This window comes from Perissodus microlepis, chromosome 7 (genome assembly GCF_051167445.1).
Source record: "Perissodus microlepis isolate ML-2025 ecotype Zambia chromosome 7, ASM5116744v1, whole genome shotgun sequence".
Classification (NCBI taxonomy): domain Eukaryota; kingdom Metazoa; phylum Chordata; class Actinopteri; order Cichliformes; family Cichlidae; genus Perissodus; species Perissodus microlepis.
This window is the reverse complement of record NC_140467.1, coordinates 9,122,438-9,150,027: the sequence shown is the minus strand read 5'-3', so window position 1 is coordinate 9,150,027 and position 27,590 is coordinate 9,122,438. Positions and strand designations below refer to the sequence as shown.

At 41.9% G+C, this 27,590-nt stretch overlaps 2 protein-coding genes and 1 non-coding gene across 12 annotated transcripts in view; 1 reads left to right on the top strand and 2 right to left on the bottom strand.

Moving 5' to 3' along the window:
* The window catches only part of frmd4a (FERM domain containing 4A), a 98,319-nt gene extending 73,724 nt beyond the window's left edge, over positions 1–24,595 (top strand). For 6 of the 10 annotated variants that reach the window (XM_084933229.1, XM_084933231.1, XM_084933228.1 and 3 more), the window contains exons 5-24: positions 1,161–1,245; positions 3,197–3,253; positions 4,018–4,040; positions 5,616–5,699; positions 5,808–5,873; positions 6,302–6,359; positions 6,602–6,688; positions 11,390–11,466; positions 12,415–12,556; positions 12,702–12,843; positions 14,348–14,481; positions 14,595–14,717; positions 16,101–16,332; positions 16,586–16,642; positions 16,739–16,976; positions 17,208–17,366; positions 17,584–17,907; positions 18,006–18,589; positions 20,288–20,390; positions 21,377–24,595. In XM_084933229.1, coding sequence (XP_084789355.1) covers positions 1,161–1,245; positions 3,197–3,253; positions 4,018–4,040; positions 5,616–5,699; positions 5,808–5,873; positions 6,302–6,359; positions 6,602–6,688; positions 11,390–11,466; positions 12,415–12,556; positions 12,702–12,843; positions 14,348–14,481; positions 14,595–14,717; positions 16,101–16,332; positions 16,586–16,642; positions 16,739–16,976; positions 17,208–17,366; positions 17,584–17,907; positions 18,006–18,589; positions 20,288–20,390; positions 21,377–21,479 — 2,878 coding nt within the window. In that variant the 3' untranslated portion in view covers positions 21,480–24,595. Of the gene's footprint in view, positions 1–1,160; positions 1,246–3,196; positions 3,254–4,017; positions 4,041–5,615; positions 5,700–5,807; positions 5,874–6,301; positions 6,360–6,601; positions 6,689–11,389; positions 11,467–12,414; positions 12,557–12,701; positions 12,844–14,347; positions 14,482–14,594; positions 14,718–16,100; positions 16,333–16,585; positions 16,643–16,738; positions 16,977–17,207; positions 17,367–17,583; positions 17,908–18,005; positions 18,590–20,287; positions 20,391–20,854; positions 20,927–21,376 lie in introns of all 10 variants that reach the window. The other 4 variants (XM_084933227.1, XM_084933223.1, XM_084933225.1 and 1 more) reach the window with 3 other exon arrangements.
* trnam-cau (transfer RNA methionine (anticodon CAU)) lies at positions 20,067–20,139 on the bottom strand. Its single transcript has one exon. It is a non-coding gene; the product is annotated as a tRNA-Met (tRNA).
* A 1,705-nt stretch (positions 24,596–26,300) lies between the features above and the next one.
* tmem253 (transmembrane protein 253) lies at positions 26,301–27,590 on the bottom strand. The gene is made up of 6 exons (XM_084932506.1): positions 27,398–27,590; positions 27,208–27,318; positions 27,048–27,104; positions 26,855–26,962; positions 26,568–26,714; positions 26,301–26,354 (listed from the first exon to the last, which is right to left on the bottom strand). Exons 1-6 carry the CDS (start codon positions 27,557–27,559, stop codon positions 26,301–26,303), a joined length of 639 nt encoding a protein of 212 aa, XP_084788632.1. The 5' UTR covers positions 27,560–27,590.

The window sequence follows — 27,590 nt, the reverse complement described above, 5'->3', positions numbered from 1 at the left end:
GGTATGTCTCATCAACCGTGCTGCTTTAATTAAATGTTCACACTGAATATTGACAAGCACCTCTCATTCTCTCTTGCAGCTCAATGGGTAACGCGAATTAAGCCCCCCCACACCCCCGATTATTGATCTGCCTACAATCCCTCTCACTCGATGCCTATACAGACCCATATGCACTGAAATCAACACGCGCATTTCTGATTTATATTCATAAGGACATGTTTGCTGATCGCATTGTTCACAGAGATATATCAAGTCAAGTGAACTCTTTTATGCACACCAGATGGGGGATTTAAGCTATTTATCCGCTAATCGCACCAATTCCCAGTTTGACTCCCAGCTCATTCACATCTGTGTACGACAAGCTTTGCCACCACTGATGTACCAGTGGGTGAATGAAGTGGTTTGGTTTGTAAAACTTAGCTTAGGTTAAAAGACACGATTAACAGCAAACGATTTACCATCTCTGAAGAAGATGTCAGGTGACACTTTAGAGCAGCTGAGCTATATGGAATCTTTTTGATGTGTGTTTTCACCAGAGAGGAGATAACAACGAGTAGCTTCGTGGTGCACCATTCCAGCTTCCCTCTGGCTTTGCATGCATTCATGAGCTAAATTTAAACTGCATTATTGTGTTAGTTCCCTGCTCACCGCTCTGCCAGAAGTGGGTTACTGTGTTTCTCTCTCCAGAAAGTGACAACATCTCTGTGTGTGGTAGTACTCTGTGTTTGTGTGCGAGCGCGTGTGATCACTGCACACTGCTGATGATGCACAGCGAAGTGCATCATGTGCACATTCAATCTGCGTGTGTGTGTGTGTGTGTGCATATTCACATTGAGGAATGTGCACACACTCACAAACTGATAATGAATCACTGCCAGCCACTGTGGCGATGTGGTGTAAGGGGAAGGGAAAGGATTTTGGCATAAGTGATCAGCCTTTGGTGTGGTGCGCCCCCATCTGGTCACTTTCACCACTGCAACCTTTCAGTCACATCTGCACAGTTTCGTTTTCATAGCTTTCCTGCATGCTAGCTTCTGTTTTTGAAGCAAACACAAAAAAACACTCCTTCGTGTATCTTCTTTCTGTTGCCTGAAGGTCAATGAACACCCTTGCTTACTTTGAAGCTGCAGGAGTGTTTATATTTTCTTCTGTGTTTTCAGGTTCTACATAGAGAGTATATCCTACCTGAAGGATAACGCCACCATTGAACTGTTCTTTCTTAATGCAAAGTCCATCATATACAAGGTAAATAGCTAGTTTTTTTATGCATTTCAAGTACTGCTGGTTTCATCTCCTTCTCCTTTGGTTTATCTTTACATGCTATATGAATGATATGAATCCTCTGTGAAATTGCATTTAAAGCCAAGATTTTCTTCTGGCCTTAAATCATTTTTGGCTTTCAGTGGTTACATTTTATGGTGAAATTGCATAGAGTGCTGGGCTTCATGTTGCGTGCCACTTCCTTAGCCCATTTTTCTTTCTAAATGAAGAGATGCCACAAGAGGAAAGCTTGGACCTCGGTCCTGCGTGCTGATTTGCTGAAGCAGAAAATGTGAACCATGTGCATCATCTGTTACCCGTCATGTCATGCGCTGCTCCACATTTCAGCAACTAGCAAATGATTTTCATTGCCATCTGTCAGCGCTACGCCACAATTACTTTGGCTGTTTAAATAGCAATTTAAATTATGCATTGGAATACATACTTCCAGAAAGTTGCCTAAAGAGACAATTTAAAGGAGGAAAGCTTTTGGAATTATTTTACCACTCAGATAATATGGTACATTTCTTTAGAGTAAGGAGAGGCTATCCACTTCACTTAACTGGTTAAAATTCAAGCAGGGGCATCTAGTTATAGTTTGGTCAGCATAAAGCACATTTATAGACACCAGTATCAAACAGTTATGTAATTTTTCCAGAAGAGGGCGTGTGCAGCCTGAAACTGTAAATAACTGAGCAGAAATGTTCTAGTAAAGCCTTGTAGAAAACTGTGAGAGTGTCTAAAGACTTATTTTCTTTGTGCTAAAACGTCTTGTATGTAGCAAGACATTCAAATATCGGCAGTTGCAATATTTCAGGATGGTCAAAAAGGCTGGCAAAGTCCCACAAAGGGAAGGATTCAGGCTCAGTCCAGCTAGTAAACATGTTAAAGCGTCTTCATCAAGATACCAATTTTTATCTGCTCATTTATTACAACTCATATTAGCTAAATACCAGTGTAGGAAAGCAAAAAAGAAAGAGAAACAGTACAGCGTAGCAGATAGAAAGATATAAATGTGCTTCCTGCAGTCACTATTCTTGTAGTTAGAAACATTTCTGCTGTGCTGTGAAAAAACAGTACAAACACACACAGTGTGTGCTGATTTGCAGCCTCACTGGGTGGTACACCCACGTTGGGTTTGTTCTGTCTAGTGTTTCATCCTGGCTGTTTGATCCTCCATCAAATTAAGAGGTGGATTGTAAAGGGCACATTCCTGGGATAGGTGACCCACTACTCACTGCCCACTAATCCTTCTCTCTGTTAATGTACACATATCATGTCATATATATGTTTACTCCCAAAGTAAGTATTTGGGAAATTTTTCACAGGAACGCACCGCATGTCACTGAATCACAAATGTTTGTACCAGTGTTTGCATGTCTGTCTCTGTCTGTTCTCCCTGCTTGTCGCTTATCTCTTCATCTACGTGTTATATAACAGTAGTACACATATCAGTAGTAAACATGCATGCATCCATGGTTAAATTCTGAGTTGGTTAGCAATATTTAATGCTAATACCCATGACCACTGACATTGGTAAATGCCATCTTAGGACAATATCAGTCAACAGGGTTTGATATTGGCAGATACCTGTAGATCAGTGCGTCCCTAGTAATGCATTTAAAACACACATTGGTAAATGTACTCAGTAATCAAAAACCAGAGCATCCATGCTCACCCTCAACCCCTAAACCCCCTCTCCCAAACCCCTCCACTTTGTCTCTAATCTTTGATCTCTTTCTGCATGAAGACATCATGAAAAAAGAAGGGTTATTGGCATCTAAGTGAAAGGAAATATCAGCTTATCTCGACTGATGAAATGAGTGATCATTTCAGGAATGTCCACTTTTTACTCCCACAGGGATCAAAGTGTGTTTTATTTATTTGTGAATGTCTCCAATGGCCTTTGCTCACTCCTTTTCTCCCCTTTTTGCAGGAGCTAATTGAAGTAGACAGTGAGGTTGTCTTCGAATTGGCTTCCTACATTCTCCAAGTAAGCTTGAGTGTGTGTGTGTGTGTGTGTGTGTGTGTGTGTGTGTGTGTGTGTGTGTGTGTGTGTGTGTGTGTGTGTGTGTGTGTGTGTTGTATGTTTGTTTGTGTGTCGGTGTGTGTACCACAAGTTATTCCAGGGGCTGTTCTTTTCTGAAACCGTTTGAAGTTTTCCTCCAAACTATCTCCACAAGCCTTTGATCCTAATTGACGATGATTAAACTCACATTATCTACTGCAGTAATAATTGTGAGCGATTAAACTCTCATTATCTAATGTAGCTATCAATTTGACGTTAATCTGCAGTAACGCTGGGAGGTTTCAAATCCTAAAAACCTCAGTTGACTTTGGTAACACAAATTTTGGTCTACCAGATAAATGGTGGACAGGAATAGCTGTTGTCACAGAGAAGCACTTACGCTTCACAAATCCTCCTCGACTCCAGCCCTTTCCCTTTCCTGTCCCTTTCTCGGAGTAGGTAAGTCAATTAACCGTGGTTCGCAAGGTCATGTTACACATAAACTAGGCTGAGTAATGTGGGTGTGTGTTTTCGGCCTCCGTGTGCAGGTGCAGACACACAGTGTCAGGTATCTGCTCCGTAACTCTTCAGAAGTTTCGTTCCAGATGGTCGTTTAATGTTTCTCCTTGATTCCAGCATAAAAAAACTTAAAAGCACATTTTATGGCCACTGTTTAGTGCTCACATATCCACCTGTATAAATTGTGCTATCATCTTTGACCTCCTTTTTCCCTTTTTTCTCTTTCGCAGGAGGCTAAAGGTGATTTCACTAGGTATGTATACTCATAGTCATCATAGCTATTATGTCCTTTTAGAGGTTGTTAAAAGCAACAAAGCCACTAAAAACTAAATATGCTAACGGCTAACAAAGTATCTTGACATTTTCAAGGACTGGATGTGGTCCTTTGCTCCCCTCTCGATCACTTATATCTGTGCCTTTAATTTGATTTACCTCACTTTCTTATTTTTCTCCTACCAGTTTTGAGCCGTTCGGATTTTCTCTTTTCTGCTGGGTTATATTTTCATTTTTGACTTATTAGGGGAAAAAATACTAATTTATGTGCAAGTTTTATGTGAGCTGAGGACCTCATGTGGCCCTTCTGATATTCATCTGTGTGATGTTGGCTTAAATGTATGTGATTCCTCATCCCTTTATTGTAGCACGAAAAACATACTACTACAGCAATCACCTTTGACCTCATTTCAGCCAGTGAAAGGAGTAAATAAACACAATAGGGATGGAATGTGACACACTCTGGAGACATTACTTCACATTCCTACCCTTTTTCTTCCCACGCATACACATAAATCTTTTTTTCTAAAAGCTCATAGTTCCTGCCCTTTGTATTTCTCATCATAACTTTAGTTTTACGTCTCCTCCTAAAATACAGTTTTAAAACCAAACACCTGATTTCCTTTGTTAAATGCATATCATATTGTTCCCAAAGAATTCAGTAAATTGACTGATTTTCAGTGCGGCTTATGTTAATCTGACTACATTTCAGTAATCTTAATTGAATCTTAGTAAAACAGAGCTTCATTTCTCTCTGCATTTAACAGTTTAAAGAAAAAGATTGGAACAAAACACTATTTTTTAGGATGTTTTTCTGCACAGCTTGCACTTCAGATTGTTATCATGTATCCCAAAGTTGTCCACCCAACCGGTATACTTAATAAATAGCTACATAGTGAGTATCAGTCAATGCAGACGCACAGTTGTGTTCACACATTGAGGAACAGACGGGCAGGGTGGATGGATCTCTGCCAGGGCTTTAGCTCATAGGTTGTCATGTTCCCAGGGCTTTCCCCAATCTTCTGAGGCCTAGGCAGAGGCCGGAGAGAGGCTGGGGGATTAGAGTTGGGTATTAAGACCTCCTGCCGCTGGAGGTCTGAAAACTGAATCTGGGGCCAAGTTACTTTAGCTGTCTGTATGCTTCCCAGTCTCATTTACTCTTTCTCAGTCTTAATCTTTTCCTGTCCCATTCCTGTTTTGTTTTGTTTTTTTGTATTGCCTTTTATCTTTCTTTATTTTATCTTTGTGTCTCAGCTTCTGTCGCTCTTTTCTTTCTTCTGCTTCCAGCTGTCAGTGTCTACTCTCCGCAGCTGTTCAGACAGACCACAGAAGCATTTAGACCACGGACATTTACTCCTGTCTCTTAACCAAATGTCCCTTCTTCCAAAATGTTCTAAAGTTCATTTTAAGACTTGGAGAAAATCCTTTTTTTAATATTTAATTTACAACTTTTTTTAAGTTGTCCCCTTTCTACAGTTGATTGATATCTTTCAGGTTTGTGTGAAACTGTTGAGAATAAGTGTCGCTGATCAAGTCTGCTCTTTTTCTTTCACAGTAACGATGCAACTAGGTCTGACCTGAAAAAGCTGCCTGCTCTACCCACCCAGGCCCTAAAGGAGCACCCGTCACTGGCTTACTGGTGAGACACTTTTACCCAGAAAAACCCACCAAACGTTTTATAAGTTCACATGTTGTTTATCGTCTTGCTGATATTTTCCTCTTTTCTCTTTATCCCACCCCCCTACAGTGAAGATCGGGTCATAGAGCATTACAAGAAGCTCAGCGGGCAGAGTAGAGGGCAGGCAATCGTAAAGTAAGTGTGTAAATGTCTTATGTATTCACACAGAGATAAGGTGGTAACGCCTCTAAGAAATCCCCCACATTTTGGCTGGTGTAGTGTCACCCCAGTTTGTGACTCCAGCAAAAGCATTATGTGTTTCACATAACTGCACTGGGGTTTAGTGTGGCATGGCCATGCCAGCTCTACCCTTCATGCAGATGTTGAATCGGCTCTGTGACTACCTCTGCTGAGGGCTTAAAAGCACAATAACAATTCCCCCCAGTTCTGTCTTTGTACAGTACCTTTCACTTAGACGTGTGAGGGGGAATAAAGACACAACCACTCTGCCTTGAACAGGGGCTTTGTGTGAAGGGGGCTTATGCTTTTAGTTATGTTGGTCCAGCACATTGAAAGCTGTCTTCTCTGTAACCCTTACATGTCTCTCTTTCTGCTCCTCACAGTTATATGAGCATTGTAGAGTCTCTACCCACATATGGAGTGCATTACTATTCTGTAAAGGTACAGTTTTACTGCTCTGCCGTTTCTTTTTTTTCTCACACATGCACCGCACACCACACACATTTTTTGTTCACTTTGGATCTCTAATCACCCAGTTGGGATTTTTGCACACATGATGGAACTTAAATTTTTACTGTTCCATTTGTGCAGTTTTTTCTACCTCTCTTTAACTTTCCCTTTCTTCCCCTTTGAGTCTTGCACAGATGCACAGCCATTCCTGAGTTATTTTTGTTGTGTTACAGGACAAGCAGGGGATCCCATGGTGGTTGGGTCTGAGCTATAAAGGCATCTTTCAGTATGATTACCAGGACAAAGTTAAGCCCAGGAAGGTGAGATAATGCTCTCTCTGATCTATCTACCGCACAAACTAAACCGTTCCTCCTTCACTTTTTAAATTCAGTTCATTTCACCCCAAGAAGAGAATTTATTCAGGGAACATGTTGCTTTATACGGAAAGCTCTCTGTCTTTCTTTTTTTACAGTCCCTATTGCCTATTGTTCCATTCAGTCATCAAATGTATTGTGTTTGCAAAGAGCACTAACAATGTTGTATAATTATTACTATCTGGAGATGTTCAGTCTTAGAATGTTTTGCATCCTGTCCTTAATTTATTTCTGCCTCCTCCCAGTCATTTCACTGTGTGGGTTATCTGCAAAAACAATTCTTACCTCACCTTTGACTTCCAGACTGGTTTCAAGCCTTGATCTCTGCCGTTCACCTTTGTCTCGAAAGATGTTATTTGTGTTAACAGCGTCCTTGCACACTGATTGCCCACTAAGACCCTTACTCATACACAAACAGATGCACACTCTCAGAGACAGGAAATGGACTGAACACTGAACTCACCATCCTGACGAATACTTCCTGTCGCCCAAATGCTTTCCTGTTTGCCACTAACGTGTTTTGAGTGTGTCATAATTAGTGCATTCCAGTCACCAAGCCTGAAATTCTGTCTCATTCAAGTGTGCTAAATCTAGTGGTTTCCTTGGTGTTAAGTAACCATGGTGATGAAAAAAATGAGTCTGTGTATCTCACATCACCAGGTCATTCTGAGAAAGCTCTGGATTGGTTGCAAACTGTGTACTTTTTTGATATAAAGCACAGGCTTACACTGTAAATTAAAGTTAACTTGTGCAGCATGAATGGACTGGTATTTATATATGAAGTAACCGATTTGACACTACCCATGTGTTTATGGATTTATATTTAGAAGTTCTGAGTTGAGCATTTTGGTTGTTACCACCTTTTTTGGAACATACATTCAGCAGAAACTTCTCAATCACAATGTAGCATTAATTTTATATACATACATACATATATATATATATATATATATATATATATATATATATATATATATATATATATATATATATATATATATATATATATATATAGGTTTTGTAGACTAAAAACTAACAATTGAGGCCATAAACTTATCAGGAAAACATGTCCTGAAGTCTTAAATCAGGAGACTTCCCTTACACACTGTTTAAAATAATGTAGAATTAAGTTAATTGAAAACCTTCCATATAGGTTTCCCTTCCCTCCCAATTTCTTTGCTGTAAATTTTTCAGGCAGGTAAACAATGGTATATCTTTGTCCGATGTAATTCCCGTCAAAAACTAGAAGGGCTCTCTACTAAGACTGATGCTATAACGCTATTGCTTAAAAACCGAGCTGGTTCTTCTTCGCCAGCTTCCATGGCATTCTATCCAGTATTTTTTCAGCACCTTTGCTGAGGAACAAACAAACAACATGCAAACTATACCTCTGTCTGGACAGAGAAAACAGAAGCAGGGGCCACTTTTTGAGAAGTGCCAGCTTATCAAGCATTCAGCTGCCATAGCAACAGTCAGTGTGACTCAAGGTCCATTAAGCTTTGGTGCTGACACCCTGACTTTGTTCTCCTTTCATACTCATCCTCCCTTATTTCTTCTATGCATTTGAGAGCAGAGAATGAGTGAGATTGGGCCTCTTTATCATGTTTTGACTCAAGCTGAAACCAAAAACTGACAAATTTGTTTAGAAATTATTTACATTTTTATTTCCATATATGACTTTTAATTTCTATCGTATTTGCTGAATCTGGGTTATTTAGGTTTTCGGGGAGAAAAAAAAATCTCACTGATGATTTAGAAGTCTCAAAACACAGTTTGCATCACATATGACACACTAGACATTAAAGGGTTAATAAAACATTACATGTTCAGCTAAACTCCACTGAACACAGTGAAGCTTTGTTCAATAATCAGATGATAAAAGAGAGTTAGCGCTTCTTCTTTCCAGAGATGTGTTCTAGAAAAGACGAAGGTCATTCGAATGCTAGTAAGTGAGTGTCACCACTATTTTAACTGCAGGAAGTGCAGATTTGGTGATTCGTCAGCCCACAACTCAGATGGATACCAGTAATCACTGACTCACAGTGCAACCACTGTTAAAGTTTTCATTACTGTAAATCTGGGAGATGGAGGAGCAACGCTGATTATGAGACATTTTGGGGCTGTTGTCTTTGGACACAGGAACAAAAAACCCTAATGAATTAGAGAGTAGCTTCACGCTGTGGTGTACAATAGTTGTGCGCTAAAAGTAGTTCTCTTTAATTAGTTAGTTTTTATAAGGGGAGATCCTGTTGTTTCTAAATGCAAGCAACCTACCACACCCTCAACTTTTTTTTATTAGTGGTTTTAAAATACCTCCTCCAGTCTTACCACATGCTAAAAGTGGACACACTAGAACAGTTCATCATGGCAGGGGTTTACAGTGGACCCACACACTGTTCTAATGCTTCATTAGTGTCTTGTGACTTACTTAAGCAGAGATGATAGAGTCTGTTAGTCACAGACCGGGAAAAAACACTATGATTAAATAATAAGAATATTTAAGTTAAAAACGGCACATATGGTTATTCTTTTATGCGTTTCTCTGCATATAAACTTACATAATATATGAATATATCACCCCTTCGTCTGTGTCAGCATCTGTTTGTGTGCTCTTTTTCTGAAACACTGAACAACAAGTTTTGTGGCAACTGGTGCGCACTGGAACCCCACCCAAGGGTTAAACAATAGTTTTTGGGACTCCTAGTTCCAGTTATAGAAAAGAATACCTGGCTACACTATAGTTAAACCGATGTAAGCTATTTAAACTTTCTATTCTTTCAATGGTCCTCTGGGAGTCTGCTACACCAAAGAAAGGCGTTTACACTCAATCAGATGTGACCTTTCATCTCCAGTGGATGTGTGTTTTTGTGTGCAAACATTATTGTGAGACAGACGTGGCTCCGTGCACACGGGCACCTCGTGTGTTTATGAATAATGACCAGTCACTTCCTCTGTCTGTGTCTGATTGTGCCATTGTCTGTAAGGCTTCTACAGCCAAATCGAAGAGGATTTATATCCACACGCACATGCCGAACCCTCAGCCTGATAACAGCAGCACCCGCTGGCTTTTACTGGAGTTCCCGAGGAAGAAGCTGCCAGCATGTTTTTATCAGATATTGAAGATATTAACATAAGAAAGTCTTTTTTAATACAACAGGTTTATGTAAGAGGAGTACTTACATAATCTGGTATATACTTGAAAGCAAAAATGGCTAAATTTAAAGTTCAGGGTGGCATAATTGTGTCTCTTTGTAAATAAGGTGGCTCAAACAGATTCAAATACCTTCTGCGTACACGTACAGCTTATCCGCAAACATCAAAGTGCACTTTCAAAATTGCAGTAAGTCTGTCCAGCTGACAGTGAGGACAGTTTTAGTGGTCTCGTGCTTGAACACAGTTACAAACAGTTACAAACACCTATCTGATCTCCACAGCTCTGGCCCATATGTAGCCAACACTCACACAGTCACTCATTCCATTTCTACTCTGCCTGCTATTTTTAGCAGCATGCTACATTAGCACTTAACACTCCATTGACAACGTGCAGTACAGTAAAAGTTTTGATAAGATCACTGATTTTCTTTCATCGTGCACCCACAGGCACGCATGACTGTTTTGGGTTTTTTTGTTCATAATATTCCCCCCCCAATTTTCTCCCTCTCATCCTTCTGTCCATTGTTTTCCCAAGCTGTTAAAATTCCTCGGCTGTGACCTGTTCCTCCCTTCACACCCTTTCTCCTCTTCCCCTCCCATTTTCGTTTTCGCCTTATTTCTGTTCTCCTGTTTGATACTCGTTTCATGTTTCTGTGTGTCTCTTACAGCTGATAGATGCAGACCGTCTTGTGTTCTTAAGTAGCCGACACTCTGCTCTTTCCCAAGCACGAAATACACTCAGACATTGAATGTCTGTGTGTGCAGGCAGAGAGGTCTGACTAAACAAAGCAAGGGCACTTCAATCGGCAGGACCGCAAAAAGCTTCTTTCCCCCGTATCACGCCCCAGACCCCTCATCACACACACACACCACAACCACAGCCCAGAGCAGAGCCCACAGTCCCTCAGGGAGGGAGGAGGGGTCAGAAGGAGGGGAGGCACAAACGCCCCCTCACTTTTTAATGCTCCTAGCAAAGCTCTAGGAGAGGAGGAAACTTAACTTTACACACTTTCTCTCCGCCAGCACAAGCACATGCTTACAGATAGTGAACACCCACCACCTCAGAACTTTCAGCTTCCCTGCGCCTGGGAGGATTTAAGATACACATATGTTTTGGAGTACGTCTAGAGGGAACTTTGCTTGCCCAGCTGGGTTTGGCTTCTTTTAGAGCGGCGCTGATGGTTGTCAAAGGATCGGAAAGGAGGCAAAAAGAAAGTGAGATCTCCAAAGTGAGATCATCCAGTGCTGGGATCCTCTGTGGACACGACTGCCTGGTCTGGACCTGATCATAGAGCTCCAGATTAGGTCCTCCTCTCTTACCAACTCCTCCTTTTCAGCCCCGATCCCCCCCCCCCTCCTTACCCATTGCGTTTTCTTTCAAAACAAATTGGAACATATAGTGAAGAGACCCGGCTGAAAGCTGTGCGGATTTAATGTGAAGCACGTTTTTTCTGTGAGAAGTCCTGAAGAGTTTCTGTTTTTCCTAAATCTCAGGTGTTCCAATGGCGTCAATTGGAGAACCTCTACTTCAGAGAGAAGAAGTTTTCGGTGGAAGTTCATGACCCCAGGAGGTAAATTTATATCACAAACTGAAGCTGAGATTGATTTGATGCCGTTCTTTTCTAAGAAACCGTTTAATTATCAAGCATTCATGTCCTCTTTGTCCAGAAGTCCTCATTGGACGATCGTGATCTTAAATCAGTAAATTTAATGATGAATGTTCTTGCAATTGATCTGTGGTCTCAAGCCTAATATCTGGAACTCATAAAAGTCTTACATCAGTTAAGAAATGCCTTCCAGTAGCTTTTACTGTAAATTACCACTGCGGCCCGAGTCAATATGTTGAGATTCAGATTCCATACTGTGCGGTACACGGAAAGAGAGATAGAATCTAATTGAGTAATGGCTGAAAAATTTGTCTTGGCAACAGTGCAAGATATTGAGGATGTCCTGGTGGAGCCCGCCACGGATTGAAAGGCTGATTATTAACATGCTCGTGCAGCCACATGCATGCAAAGAATACACGCGCTCTAGTGCTCGCGCACACAAACATGCACAGATATATGTTAAACCCTTGGTAGTTGACCACAGAAGGATAGATGGCTGTGCGATAGCTTTTTTGCGGAGGAAGTGACCTCTCTTGTGTTTATTTAACATGGCTATATGTGTGGAGTGTTATTCCAACGACAGAGGGAATGGGAGAAAAAGAGACAGACAGGGTGAAGCAGAGAGCGGCGGTGTTTTCTTTAAAGGAAGCTGTCATTAGAGGGAGCTGGTCTGTTGCTCAGCTACAGATGTGTGTTTAAAAAAGGATGACTAAACAATGGGAAACATCGTGTGTGGCTTTGCAAAATGTATCTCTATCAGGACAGTTCTCCTCAGGCTTCAAAAGAAGCTCGCTCTCTAAGTAGCAGCACTAGTCACTGGAGCAGTCCAGTGGGAGTGTTTTCATTGCTGTAAACATGTAGCCATCTTTTTTATTCAGTGTATATAAGGAGGCTTTGTGTCCGCTCCTACTGTAGGGCGTCGGTAACGAGAAGGACGTTCGGTCACAGCGGCATTGCTGTGCATACCTGGTACGCCTGTCCTGCCCTCATCAAGTCCATCTGGGCCATGGCCATCAGCCAGCACCAGTTCTACCTGGACCGCAAACAGAGCAAGGTCAGTCTCTCCCACGACGTTTTAAGTCAAAGCGTACAATAGATCTCACGAAATAATTACAATTCTACAAGGCATGGTCAGCAGGAGTGGTGGGTTAACAGTTTACAGATGTGTTAACACAGCCTGTCCATGCTCGTCCATACAGTCAAAGATTCATGCAGCGAGGAGTTTGAGCGAGATTGCCATAGACCTGACAGAAACAGGAACACTGAAGACCTCCAAACTGGCCAACATGGGCAGCAAGGGCAAGATCATCAGTGGCAGCAGTGGCAGCCTGCTCTCCTCAGGTCAGTGCGTGTTTGCTGCTTCAGAGGAAAATAAGCACATGGGGGAAATACCCCGACAAAGATTTGTCTTTGTGCTCGCATCTGTTGATGATGAGGAATCCTGCTGACAACCGGAGAGACAGAAACAGCTGTGACTGGAAAGAGACCAGCGTTTCTGTGTTGAATGTTCTCAAACATATACTGTGCTCACACCACACCCAGTGTCTTTCAGTATGTATAGAACACCACTCCCATGTCACACAGACTCATCCTCCAGAGGCCCCCGACTCCTCTAATTTTAGTGGGTAAGAGAATGAGAGGGGCAGAGGGTCAGTGAACAACTTTGCATGGCCTTTAAAACAATGCTTATCTGTGCTGAACAAGTAACGAGTGTGACGGGAAGATTTGTAACACTAGCTAAAATTAGAGTTGGGAGGGAAAATGCCCTTTTACTCCCATACAGCCACATACAATGTGTTCCATGCCAGGAAATCAAGTGCAGCAATTCCATTGATGAGAAACACCAGTACTGTAACCTGATTCGCTACTACTGTATAAATCACTTTAAGTTGCATGCATTAGTCCAGCCAAGCATAATCTATGATTAGCATGTACGTAACTACATGGTCAGCTGTTTAAAGTATTTCACACTTTACTGAGTCAATTACTGTTGCCGGGGAAGAACACAGTTCCCTTTCAGTATGCGTTGTCTGCTTGGGCTTTTCATTTCGCTATTGATCACCTCGGTTAGATTTACTCCTTCCTTCTGTTTCACCTCCACCTAGCCCTTGCTCTTCTCATGTATCCCTTCCTAACCTTCCTCTATCCTCCTCTGCGTTCTTCTGTAGTACTGATCGCACCTCATATCATTCAGTGTTTCTTCATTTTGTCTATCTGTGCCTTGTCACTTCTTTTTGTGATTACGGTGTTGATTTCTTGATGACTAGGGTAGATCTTAGTCAAACAGCATGAACAGGAACTGTGACACATCTGTGACACGTCTAAACGGGGCTTTCGAAATAGATCTAAATTGTAAAGTCTTCAGAAATTTTTCAACGTGCAGGCTTTTTTCCTCCAAAACAGAAGAAACTCTTAATGTAATTTGGGTTTATCTAAGAATTATAGACAGCTGTTTATTTCTAACAAAACATTTTCACCAGTACTTTTTAGTATTTGCGTGTCCATCTGTCCGTCATCCCCACATAAGGGGTCAATGAGAGAGCAAGAAACACAGTGTGAGTGGGAGGGTATGAGTTGTTTTCAAACAAGACTGGCACCACCTCGGGGTCTTGGAGATGTGCGTCACCGACTTTGTCCTAAACTGCCCCTTCCTTTAAACACTCACACGCTTGCACAAACACATCAGCAAAACTCAGTTTCCTTATCGAAACGTTCCACTCACTTCCTTGTAAACATCCTGCAAGACTAGCAGGTGCACAAGCTATTTCTCCCTCTGCTTCATATTCTGCCTCAGAACAGTACTCTGACTCCTGTCTTCACTTTACGTGTTGTTTGCACCTTGCAGGCTCTCAGGAATCGGACAGCTCCCAGACGGCTAAGAAGGACATGCTGGCAGCGCTGAGGGCCAGACAGGAAGCTCTGGAGGAAACGCTAAAGCAGAGACTAGAGGAACTCAAGAGCATCTGCATACGGGAGGCGGTAAGTGAAAATAATTGTTTGAATTGGTGAATATTTTGAAAAGCGTAAATCCTTTCTAATCTCATTTCAATGGCCTCACACTTCCTACCTTCCTTCTCCTTAAATTTTTCCAGGAGTTGACTGGAAAGCTTCCAAAGGAATATCCACTGGATCCGGGAGAGGAGCCGCCAACTGTGAGACGGAAGATCGGTACCGCCTTCAAACTGGATGAGCAGAAAATTCTACCTAAGGGAGAGGTGAGGCCATAACTTCCATTTCTTTTACTGGCACCTTATCTCTCACTCCAGTCTCATACTCCCCAAATAAAAACATGAGCTCATTTAGCAGAGTCAGCATTTGAAATGAATATCTAATAGTATATGTATTTGGCCAAGTGGTGTAATGCAGCAGCTGGAATATGTCAGCGTTAATTAGTTTAGTGAGTTTATCTCCTCTTAAGCTAGCTGTAATGTTAATGGTCCGCACTGAACAGTAGTGCTGTTTAAGGGCTCTGTGTTATTCTGAGCAAATCAAGGTTTTCCTTAGGATTTAAATGAAGCTAATACACTCTACATATTGCTCTCAAAATGTAGTGGGATGAGGATTCACATGATAATAAAGTAACCGATTCTATCAGAATTTAATTTTGAAGTAACAAAGAAAACTGAGAACCCTGAAAAGCCACAATCTGAGACATCTTGATCTTGTAAAGTAGCTTTGTCTCGCTGCCGGTTTTGTGCCACGGTTAGATTTTCCAGAGCAGCAGAACTTCTAAATATAGCTCGGCTGGTTTCTCACCACAGGAAGTGGTGATAGTAGGATTGTGTGTGCTCCTGCATGTGTGCAGGCATTCATGTGGGTGTGTTCCACAGAGGTTTGTGTGCTTTGAAAAGAATCCAGGGACACGATATCACAAAAGTGCATCGCAAGCACAAACGGTGTTTCTTGATCTACACGGAGCACCTTAAACTCGTAGACACACAGAAACAGAAGCCGCTCGGCTGTAGTGTAAAGCCACTGTTAGTGAGAGGGATTCTTCAGAAATGAGGTAGCCCACTATGAAGTCAACCCAAGTGAATACATCATTGTTCTGCCTCTGTGGAGACAAGTGAAATCATGTGTGTGAGCGCTCAGATGTCAGTGAAGGAATTACGTGCTAGATGGACACAGTGTGTCACAGGACTTTGTTTTCTTGTCATGTTTTAACAGTAGAGGTATGTCTGTATACATTTTACTGTCCAGGCAACACACGCAGTATATATACAGTGCATATGTTTACTTGGTTCACCTGTTTGATTTGAGAAATCTCAGGAGAGCTATAGAAGAGGAGAGGACAGATTGATGGAGAGGCGTTATTACTGGGGACAGAGTGTCTCAATAGAGATTATCCAGTGGTGAGAAAATGCACGGCTGCAGCACAGATAAATGATTTCCGCAGTGTGTTTTCTCTGGCAAGGCTTTCTGTATGTGTATAACCGAACTACGTTGCATGGGAGAGTTATTCTGAATCCGTGTCTGCAAACTAGAACTTGTTATTTTTGGATCATTCCTACATTTCTGTTGCTAAAAGCTGCGAGTGGATCCAGTAACTTAGTGCTTGTGTTACTCTAAGTTTGCAATCATGTTTGTGTATTTGCCAGGAAGAAGAACTTGAGCGTTTGGAGCGGGAGTTTGCCATTCAGTCACAGATTACCGAGGCAGCCAGGCGTCTCGCCAGCGATCCTCACGTAAGCAGTAAAAAGCTGAAGAAACAGAGGAAGACTTCTTATCTGAATGCACTGAAGAAGCTCCAGGAAATTGAGAACTCCATCAATGAGTACCGGGTCCGCTCTGGCAAGAAGCCTACGCAGAGAGCGTCGCTTATCATAGAAGGTACCAATAAACTGCCTGTTCACTTAGGGAAAATCAAATCGCTTTCATATCTATGTCATATCAATTTGCTGTAATTGCCACCACAGACAGCAATATTCTTATCTGTACTGTTATATAAACCCACCCATTGTATGGCGAGGCTAGTCATTTTCAGTATTTTTGCTATTGATATAATAAAGATCTGAAAACAATGACACTGACACAAAAGCTTTTAGATTTTGTAACCTCTTGTTTTTGTTTTTATGTCCCATAGAAGCCAATATTGGCTCTGAAGACAGCTCATTGTCTGATGCACTGGTCTTGGATGATGGTGAGTTTCCGTCCCTCGCCTTATTCCCATTGATAGCTGTGCTGTTCCTAATAATAATATAATGTCTAATCCAATCTAATCATTACTTTGTTTCAGATGATCCTCAAGTTACAGGTACCCCCACCTTCTCTCCAGTAGCTTCACCTCATAAGGGGCTCCCTCCAAGACCACCATCTCACAGTCGCCCCCCTCCACCGCAGTCCCTGGATGGCCTGCGACACCTGCACTACACACGCTCTGACTATGACAAATCCCCTATCAAACCCAAGATGTGGAGCGAATCATCACTGGATGAGCCCTATGAGAAAGTCAAGAAACGCTCATCTCACTCGAGGTATGAGTGAGTTTGTCTTTAAATTATTATTGTAATATAGCAATGTGATCTCTTGCTATATTTAATCAGACTTAGACAACAAGTAGTTCATTCAAGTTACTGTTAGAGGAGTGTGTGTGCAAGAAGTATAATTGCAGAGAGGAACTGCAGCCAGCAAATGTAGAAAGTCAGTGGATGCTGATGATAATAATTGCATTTATTTTGAATGTAACTTATTTAACTTCTGTCTAGTCACAGGCGTTTCCCGAGTTCGGGCAGTGCAGAAGCAGGGGGTAGTAATTCTCTGCAGAGCAGCCCCATTAGGAGCCTTCCTCACTGGAATTCTCAGTCCAGCATGCCATCAACTCCGGACCTGAGGACCAGGACCCCGCACTATGTACATTCCACCAGGTCAGTTGATATACCTTCGTTTCCTGGCAGGTAAACTGACTAAGCCTTGTTTCCCAACTGGAAATAAGCCATTGGACCTCTTCACTTTAGCTCTCCTTTGCTGCTCTTTCTATTTTTCCATTTACTTAACTAGAAATTACAGCAGTTTTTGTGTTAAATAAGTTAGTAGATTTTGAAGCCCAGTCTTTACACTTAGTATTTCTGCCAACTCTCACAGGTCAGTGGACATCAGTCCCACCCGTCTGCACAGTCTTTCTCAGCACTTTAGGAACCGCAGCTCCAGCCTTGAGTCCCAGGGCAAACTGCTGGCATCCGATTCCGACGCACATCCGCACACCCTGGGCAGCCCTGACTTCTTCCTCGGCCCAGGACGCAGCTCCAATGGCTCCGACCCACTGGATGACTGTTCATCCTGCACCAGCCAAAGCAGCTCGGAGCATTATTACCCCTCTGGAGGACCCCCTGGCAGTAACCCAAATTACTCTACTCTGGGAGAAGATTCACCCTCCAAAGCCAGGCAGAGGCAGAGGCAAAGACACAGGTAAGAGCAGGGAAATATACATATATATATGTTCATGTGTTTAAAGAAATGAATATATCTGTGAGACTGTCGTATATCATTTTTTGTTTTCTCTGCAGGTCTGCAGGTCACCTGGGTTCCTCTAACTCTGGCTCAATGCCAAATCTGGCAGCTAAGAACGGTTCTGGTGGAGGATTAGGTGGTAGTGGAGTGGGAGGGGGACACCATGGAGTCTACCTCCACAGCCAGAGCCAGCCCTCTTCCCAGTACCGCATCAAAGAGTACCCTCTATATGTAGAGGGCAGCCCCAACCCCGTGGTGGTGCGCAGCCTGGAGAGTGATCAGGAGGGACACTACAGCGTGAAGGCTCAGTTCAAGACCTCCAGTTCCTACACGGCTGGGGGACTGTACAAAGAGGCTTGGGGGGGAGAGGAGGGAGGAGAGGGAAGCGGCCGACTTACGCCGTCGCGCTCTCAGATCGTAAGGACTCCATCATTGGGGAGAGAGGGTGGTGGAGGCGGAGGAGGTGGGAGGGCGGCCGTTTCTGAAGAACTGCGGTGCTGGTACCAGAGGTCTTCAGGGAGCCTAAAGGAGAGGAGTCACTCACATTCGGGATCCACATCCTCTGAGACTGGGTCACAGCAAGGAACTCTGGGACATGGTCGAGGAAGTAGAGTAGGAACACTCGCCAAAGGCTCACCAGGTAGGTCTCATCGTGAAACCTTATCTTAAACAGGTGAACCGATATCAGCGGTCACAGCCTCATACTCATAGCCTTGAGATTATGAGACTGGCACGCTACTGCACTGAGAAGGCATGCAGTACATCCCTGCTGTCACTAATTTTGTCAAATGACCCCGTGACAAAAAAGCAAACCGAGGCCATCGCCACATGTAAAGCATGGTTTGAATTCCTTTGCTCCTCAGATTATTGGAACTACTGAGGGATCGTTTAGCTTCAGATCTTCTGACTGAGAGCAGTTCTATATTAGTTTTCCATAAATGTTTAGATTATAACAACAATAGTTAATAATTAAACGGTTTACAAATATCTCTGCATTCAGAAAAAATGACAGAGCTTCTTAAGCTAATATTTTAATTTCACAAGGGTAGACAGTTGCTCAGTTTGACTAATTATGGAGTTTGAGCAGCAGGAAAATACACTTTTAATCTTTTCTAGTGGTATTGATGTTTTTGAAGAAGGGATGGGAAATTTTGCAATAGACTGTTTAAGGCGTCAGTAGAGTGAGGCATGTGTGTGTGGGTATGAAGCAGTGTTCCTCCGGTTGGCTGCTTGAGCTAAAAGGCAAGCCTGTTAAAACTCTAGCTTTGGATAGGAACATATATCCTATCCAAAACTGGATCTCTCTCTTCTACTCTTTTGTCTTTTTCTCTTTCTCATTAACCCCAAATGGTATCTGACTGCCCCTCCCTGACCCTGGTAATGACAGAGGTCTCTTCCTGTTACAAAGAAGTTCTTCCTACCCACTTATGTCAAGTGCTTGCTCATAAGGGATCATCTAATCGTGTGGTTCTCGCTCTTAATATAGCTTACAATGTAAAACACTCTGAGATGGCTGTCTGTGTGGCTCTATGTAAATTGAATTGAATTGACAAACTGATTTGTGTTGGTCTTGGTTGTAATTTACTAGCTGGTATTGCTGATTTTAAAAATGCAACTAAAACTCCAAATCTTTATTTTATGAGACCTTCACGCTGCCTGCTGTGTGACCCATGCGTGCAATAATTAATGAGATTATTCATGTATATTCAGAGATTAGGGTTCCGATTAAGAACTCTTACTAAGTAGTTCAGCAGTTCAACTCGCATTTATTTTTAATTATACATAAATTAATAATGTTTAGGAAAATTGTAATTACTAAGCAATTAAAGCTGAATTTAAATGATTTGTGATCTGAAGCCTCACAGGCTTTGGTCACGTCGCACACACGTTAATGTTTCCCGCATTTATGTGAGGATTCTCACATCTTCGCCCAGTTTTCTCACTTGAATGACAATCAACCTTGAAATGTCCCTTCGGGGAAGTAAATATGCATCTTTGTGGCCCAAGCATGACATTTTAGGCCTTGCTCATCTATTATGTGGACGTGTGTAGTAAATGCTTTTTTGACAAGTCCATATGAAGAGATAAGGGCTAAGAACAAAATAAAAAAGAAGCCATGCCCCGTGTGAGGCTCGAACTCACGACCTTCAGATTATGAGACTGACGCGCTGCCTACTGCGCCAACGAGGCCTGTTCTCCCCCCTCAGCCTTCCCACCCAAGCTCACAGGGTATTTCCCACCCCCATCCCCCGAGCATAGCTGGAATTCCTTTGTCTTTCACCTCACTGTAACCTCTGGTCTTTGTGTCACTTAACTGACTCTACTTTTTTTACTTTAGCTGCTTCCCCTCACAGCCAGAGGAGTATGACCCCGTCAAGTGAACACGCAGCTACACCCACACCTCCCTGCAGCCCACAACACATCCTTAACTGGCAGAGCGGGTAAGAAACCCACAAGCACGCATAAGGTGGCTGAAAAGCTGCCAAGACATTGAAGCCGGATAGGAATATCAGGGAAAACTGCATCTGCTACTCAGCTTTTTTTCTCTTTCTTCATATTTGTCCAGGACTCACGCTTAACACACTCACAAACTTCGAGTGTCTGCTCTTCTTTGTGTCGTTGTCTGTGATTTTGGGTGCAAAACACTTCCTAATTCTTTTCAGACTTCAGTCAGATCATATATGTCTGTATTTTCCCGCCTGTTTTCCCGCCTGTTTTCCTGTTTGTGGTCTTTATGTACATTTTTTCTTCACTGTCTTTCTTGATTATCTTACACACCTATTACTCTTAATTTTTTCTCTTGGAAATCTTCTTATTGCTTACTGTTTGTCATTTCTATCTTGTCCATCTTTCTGTCTTTACTAACCCTCCTTTCCTTATGTGTGTGTCCTCTCTCCTGGTTTAGAGGGACAGCAGACTGCTCTCCTACTGAGGACGTCTGTCAGTCTCCCCCTCAGCCCAGCTCTGATGCATAGAGGTACCGTCTGTGGTCTAAATCTAGCGTAGTACTAGGAAAATGCAATATCAGTAGATTTTAAAGCAAACCTTTTTCATTATAGAACATCAGGACCAAATTTAGTCCAACTTTTCATTCATAAAAATGTATCCCATCAAAACATGATAAACTAATGCACATCTGTGGGGCACTGACAGTTGTGGTTCATTTCTCATTTCTTGCTCTTTGACGGTGGAGGTATACGTGTCATGAACTCCCTCTCTGCCTGTATCTGCCTGAATTTTGCATGCTTTCTGCTCCGTTCTGATCTAAAGCTTTACTGCAGCTCACAAGATTCACTAATAAACAACACTTAACCGTGCACCGTCACAGACCAGAGATTGAACAACAACAAAAAAGCTCACAAACAGCAGACAAAGACAAAAAAGCTGCCCTTCATCTGTTCTGATTCTGGTCTTTCTTCCTCTGCAGGACTTTGAGTGACAGCTGTTTTCTCAGCAGCCCTCTGTGTTCAGAGCTGGCAGATGTCCAGTGGTACGGACAAGACAAGGCCAAACCTGGAACGCTGGTCTGAGACCTTCCTATGGGGCCTAGAAGAGTCCCATTGCCCTCTCCTACTGCCTCTCCATTGTCCCCCACAATTATCCATCAACAACTGACAACCTCATCCTCAAAGCCCTGCAGAAACCCTGCCCTGAGCAGACTTGACGGGCTGGACGTGAGCCTCCCTCCTCCTAACATCTCACCACCTCTTTATTATGACCTGTCTATTGCAGTTCAGCAGGACAGGGACTACTCGCTGGGCTCTTTAAGGGCAGATTTCACAGGACGGACTGAGAAATGCCACCTCAGCTGTTGAACTGTCACCCTACAGCACCACAGAGCCCTTTCTTTACTCACCTACTGCAGCACACAAATAACAGGGCAACGGGAAGCGAGCGATGGGAAGAGAGAGCACAGCAAAACGTCCCACATGCAACTCAAAACTCAGCAGAAACAACACAGGCCATTCCAGGATCTCTTTCATATTCATCTATGGTCCCCAGACTTATTCCAGTGCACTGCCTCCCAGTCAGAGGATACCTGCTGGATTTGAGCCACCAGTTTAAAACCCATTTCCAGGCCCAAACGAACTGTGTTGCATTTCATTCCCATTAACACTTGTTTGTCTTTCTTTTTCTTTATTTCTTCCAGCGTATTTATAAAAAGAAAAGATGACTGAAACATTCAGGAGTTCTCTCTTTTACCCACAACCATAGACAGTTTCTGAATCGACCAGTCACACCAGAGTTCTTGGGCAGGCACAAAGAAAAAAAGTGAAAACTGTACTCAAAGTGTCAATATCAGCATGGTTTCTGAGAGACTGTCTGGATATTAATAAGGACTATAGCAATAACAACCCTCGTAGAAGTCTTTGGACTGGTTTGAATTGGCAGAGTGAATTCAAGGATCATGATAGGGGGAATTTGGATTTGTGGTTGTTTGGCATTACTCTTTTGCCTTCTTCACTGACTTCATCCTTCGTGTTTATTTTAATATCTGTGATCTTCAGAGGATTTCTCTGTCCGCAGCAGCATGTTTGATCACATGGTGTATGAGCCAGGGAGTAGAGGAGGCTTGGAAGAAAAGGTCATTTATGGGTGCTGTTCAGTCATTACAGCACTTTTTTAAATTTTGTCTGAAGTTTGTTGGTCTGGCCTTTGCGCACTGTTTCATATTAAACCCTGAAAGAAAGAAAAAATGTCTGACATGTCTTGGCATTACTTATATTTTAATATTGCATTGGCTCAGTGAGAATTGTTTAACCTTTGATCTTGGCTCTACACCAGCTCTCACCATGCTGAGTATCCCTTTATGGCACTGTGTTTACTCATCTTACTTTATCTGTTCCAAATATGTTGGTGCTTTACATTAATACTGTAATTTACTACTGAAATCTTTACAAACCACACAGCCCCTTTACTTCCCCACAGCAGAAAGCCATTCTATGAAATTACAGTGAGGCACAGCGGACGGATGACATCCAACGAGGGTTTATTTGGTATTAAGTGAAATAAAAATGTATTTTAACACCATTAAGTCTGAAAGCACAACATTAACAGTGTCTTTGAGGGCTGGACCTACAGTAAGTGTATTCTCATATCAGTGTAACCACAAGGTGTTAAAGGGCAATCCTCTCTGTGTTTCAGGCATCAGATAATTAAAACCCCTGCTGTCAGGGAAGAAACGCTAAAGCCAACAAACAAATACTTTAATCCGCTCAAATGGAGAGAATTATTTTTCTCACACGTCCTAATCAATCAAATATTCAGAACAGGGTTAGAAAAGCACATCTAGTTTTGTAAAAAAAATAAAAAATAAATAACAATAAAAGGAATTTTGGTTGTTTTTAGCCATTTTCCTTCTCTTCCTTTGACAAATGTTTCTGTTGCAAATTAATGCTCACCACTGTTTCCTTATTCCTCAAAATCTAAATTAACCAAGTGTTATTTTGCTCTAAAACACGTTGTGAATCTCAGTGATAGATCCTATAGCACCATTCAGACTGGACAAAAGGTGTATTGTGCTTCTTGGTATGAGAGGAACGGTACGTCTTTCATTTGTATTTCCTTTATAGACTGCTGTGAGTTGTTGTAATTTGCCCCTTTTTACAATATTTTACTAAGAAGGTTTCGCCCGACCTCCTGCATGGCTAGTTCTTGGACAGTTGTTCCTGCCAAGTTTGGCCAAAGTCTTTAAGCAGAGTTGGAACCAGTGATCACTGGTTACCGCCTAATATGACTTCTTTACTCGAGTGTATTTGAGTTTGATCTTGCTTTTCCCTCCGAAACATTTCTGTGCTAGACAAAAAATCCCACGCATGCCGTGAAGATCCTCTGAGAAAGGAAAACCCCAAAGACAGCGCCCAGCTCCTTCGTGTTACCATTAGCACGTTTTACTCCATGGTGTCATCCCGCACCAAAAAAAGTACCATTTTGACCTCGTTGTAATCTCTGACCTCTGAGCTCATTGTGAAGACGTGTGACATCCCTTCCCTTCATATTTCCAAACAACATATTTCCTGTGCTCCATACTAATGTATGAGGTTTTTGTAATACTCCCAACAGAAGAAATGAACTAACTATTTTATCAAGTCTTTTCCTGTATGTACTGATGGGGCACTATTAGATTTTGTGGGGGTTTTAACATTCACATCCTTTGTTTTAACAATGTTCCACTTTAAATGAACCAGTATTGTTTTGTTTTTTTTAAGTTTCGGACATTGTAACAACCCTTTCAGGTGCTACAAAATGACCACTTACTGCTTTGTCACGTAGGATCTAGACATCTCTTCATTGTTATCAATAGATTCAATACCAGATGTGCAAAATGAAACTTATTTTAACAAACAGTTTAATAGTAGAAGCACTTCCTCTACCAGACAATAGAGCATGTAACTCAATTTTATCAGTTCTCTTCAGCTGAAACAGTACATTAAAGGTGTTGTAGGAAAACAAATGTGGAATTGATTAAAAAAAAAAACTTAATTCCACACTTAATTTATTCTTTTTTCTATTAAGAATTTGTATAGTAACTTTGCATTTTTCAAAACTGTGTTGTTCAAAATTGATGATGAAATTTTCAAGACGAGAAGCTGTGGTGGTTCTTGAGAGTAAGAAAATAAATTATTGATGAATGTTCTCAAGATAAGTGGTCTGTCGTTTCTTTTTTCACTTCTTCTGTTCCCTTTCTCCAAAGTGGTTCAAGATCAGATACCTTGAGGCCATTCAGCTGAAAGGTCATAGTGTCGGCCAGACTTATCAAAGGGAATCCCAACATGTGGTCACCGCTTCCTCTCCTCCGGACACACTCACTCTCCTAACATCCGAGCTTAATTTACTTCCCTCCCTTCTGCACCTTTGAGAGGATTTCCTGTGGAGTCAGAGGGGAAGATACACTCCAAACAGAAAAGATATTACTCATCAGAAGACGTGGTTAAACAGCCCAGCTTCACCTTTTTTAATTTGCTGATATTCACTGAAAAACAAAATCCTCCTTTAAGTAAATTCTGCTGAAATGTGTGTTTAACTTATCGTGTGCTCTACTATTTTAAGGCTAGCACTCAGGCCCAAAACTCACAAACGGTAGTTGTGATCCTTTGTGATGATATGTGGTTTCTGCTAACATGAGCACAGTGTCAGTTTCTGCCAGGACACCCAGCTTTATCGTCCTGCTTTGGTATATACCACTTCTGTGTCCATTTACTAATTAATCCCACGTTAGTCTTTGTACTCGGTGTGTTCCCATAGCAGTTCTCCCAGCCAGGCAACAGCTGGAAGCTGTTAGCCCGAACTGCCGTGAGAAAGTAACTGCACTTGGATTTTTTTCCACTCATACGTCTGTTTGTGCATGTTTGTGTGTCTGTGTGCGTGTGTGTGTGTGTGAGAGAGAGAGAGTTCTTGCTGCTGGAGTGGTGTATGACCTTCGTTTAAATTCCTAATTAAATCCTCCATCACTGAAATACTCAAACACACCACACCCTCTACTACACAATACATAAATATAAGAACTATTACTCATGCACATATGTCTGTGATGTGCAGTTTTTGACTGTATGTTGAGTTTGTGACGAGGGTTAGGGTTCAAGTAAGATGCTTAAAATCCCACTGACATTCATGAAAAAATATCCAGAGGGAGGGGGAAAAAAATAACAGATTCTTGCAAGCTTTTTCAACAGGAACATTTATTTACAGTCAGCGACGGATAGATTACAACTGAAGAAGATGCATATTCATTAGATCACTCTGGCTTCTCAGCCCTGAAGGTCCTGAGTGCTGAAAAAAAAGAAAAAAAACCCTTAAATAATAAAATGAAATTCATTATCCAGGTTTACGCTTAACTACTGCAATGGAGTAAAATATCACACTGGTTTACGATGTGAAAAATCTGTGGCGGCATCGCCCTCTAGTGCCCTCTGCAGAATAACATTGAAGTAAATGAAGAAAGAAAACCATGGCAGCAGTTTTAACCATTATAGCCCTTGAATTACAAAAAATAAAATAAAAAAGACCAAATTTTATTGACATATTTATATATGACAGCAATTTCCACTGTCAATTTTTTGACAATAAGAGGGCCCCGGGTTTGACTCCACCAGCCAGTCTGAAGTCTCTGTGGAGGCCTGTGTCTATGCCAGCTCTCTCCAGGTAATCCAGCTTCCTCTCACCGTCCAAAGACGTGCATGTTAGATTAACTGATGTTTGTAGAAACTGTTCTGAGGTGTGAGTGTGAGGGTGAATGGTTGTCTGGAGGATAGGTTACTGCCTTTAACAGATTTACAACATTACTATATTCAGATCAAACAAACAATTTAATGACAGTAACTATGCTTGCAAACAATGAGATTTCAGATCTTTCACATATTAAATTCCACTTGTTCCAGGAGAGGCCCATTGGTTTCATCTGGATCCTGCCAAGAAAAGCATCCAGATGAAACACTAAGATAGCAGTGATTAACAAATCAATGCCAATTAAATAATTCAATATACATCATCATGCCCTAAAAAAAAGCTGACAGAATTAAACTGCATTCCTGTATTCCTTTAAACCAGAAGTCACAGCATTCATTAGGATTTTCTCCCAGTCTCAGGTTTTTTATTTTACCTTATCATCCAATATTTACCTGTGAGACGCGACTGTAAACCTGAAAATGGGGAGAACTGTAGCGGCGCAGACCCCTCCAGGACAGGAAAAGTATGTAGAGTGATGCCAGGAAGCAATGTACGGTGAACACTATGGTGCTCGCCCTTGCAACATAAGAACCAGCACGCTAGTGAGAAGAAGGCAGAAAGAAAAGAAAGATTATAAGGTTTTCCGTGTATGCTGAACACAAACCCCAAAAGAGATTCCTTACAGGACCTCTTTATTATAAAGAAAGATTCAAACCTAGTTACTGGAATGCAGAATTACCTGTTGGTAAGTGAGTGTGACGGCTTGTGCAGCTCTGATACCGTTGGCCAGCAAAGCTGAGAATCCAAACACGAGACTAAAGACATTCACACCCATCAGAGCGATGATCTGTTTGTTGTTAAGATAAACTAAGTCAGGCTGATCATAACATTAGTAAAAAAGAAGCCACATAAGAATTTACCAAACTTTTTACCTTCAGTTTATTCGCTTTTCTTTGAACCTCAATTGCAAGACACCCAGCAGCCACATACTGGAACAACAAAAAACAGGTACAACCTCCTGTTTCGCTTTCTCTCTTTTAAAACAGAAATTTTATACTGTGTGCATGTCAGCTGAAGCAGATGTGGACTCACAAATATGCTTGACCATGCTGGTGTTGTCATGGAGACAGCACAGCTGTAGCTCACACATGCGTGAGTGATTGTGGTTAGTATGCAAACTAAGGCACTGAGGATTTGAATCACCTGAGGGGGAATAAAGAATATAAGATGGGCAGGTTCAAAGCTTCAGGATGTTAATCAATAGTTTGGGCGAGCTTCTTACCCCACTGACTAAAAGTCTAGTATTAACCACAGCCCCGAACCAACGATGAATCCTGGCATTGCTTAGCTCTCCATTACTGGTGACCTCAGTTTGTGGGGACGGTGAGGGTGTATCCTTAAAAAATACTTGGTACAGTCCCTCTTCAAACATGTTCTGCCTCATCTGTCAGGGAAAAAGTTAATTTGTATGGATG

Coding starts and splice junctions, on each gene's coding strand:
- tmem253 (XM_084932506.1), bottom strand. CDS start 27,559: ATGAGGCAGAACATGTTTGAAGAGGGACTGTACCAAGTATTTTTTAAG. Junction 26,963..27,047: donor GAAAAGCGAATAAACTGAAG/GTAAAAAGTTTG, acceptor AACAACAAACAG/ATCATCGCTCTGATGGGTGT. Junction 26,355..26,567: donor TTTACAGTCGCGTCTCACAG/GTAAATATTGGA, acceptor TTTTCTTGGCAG/GATCCAGATGAAACCAATGG.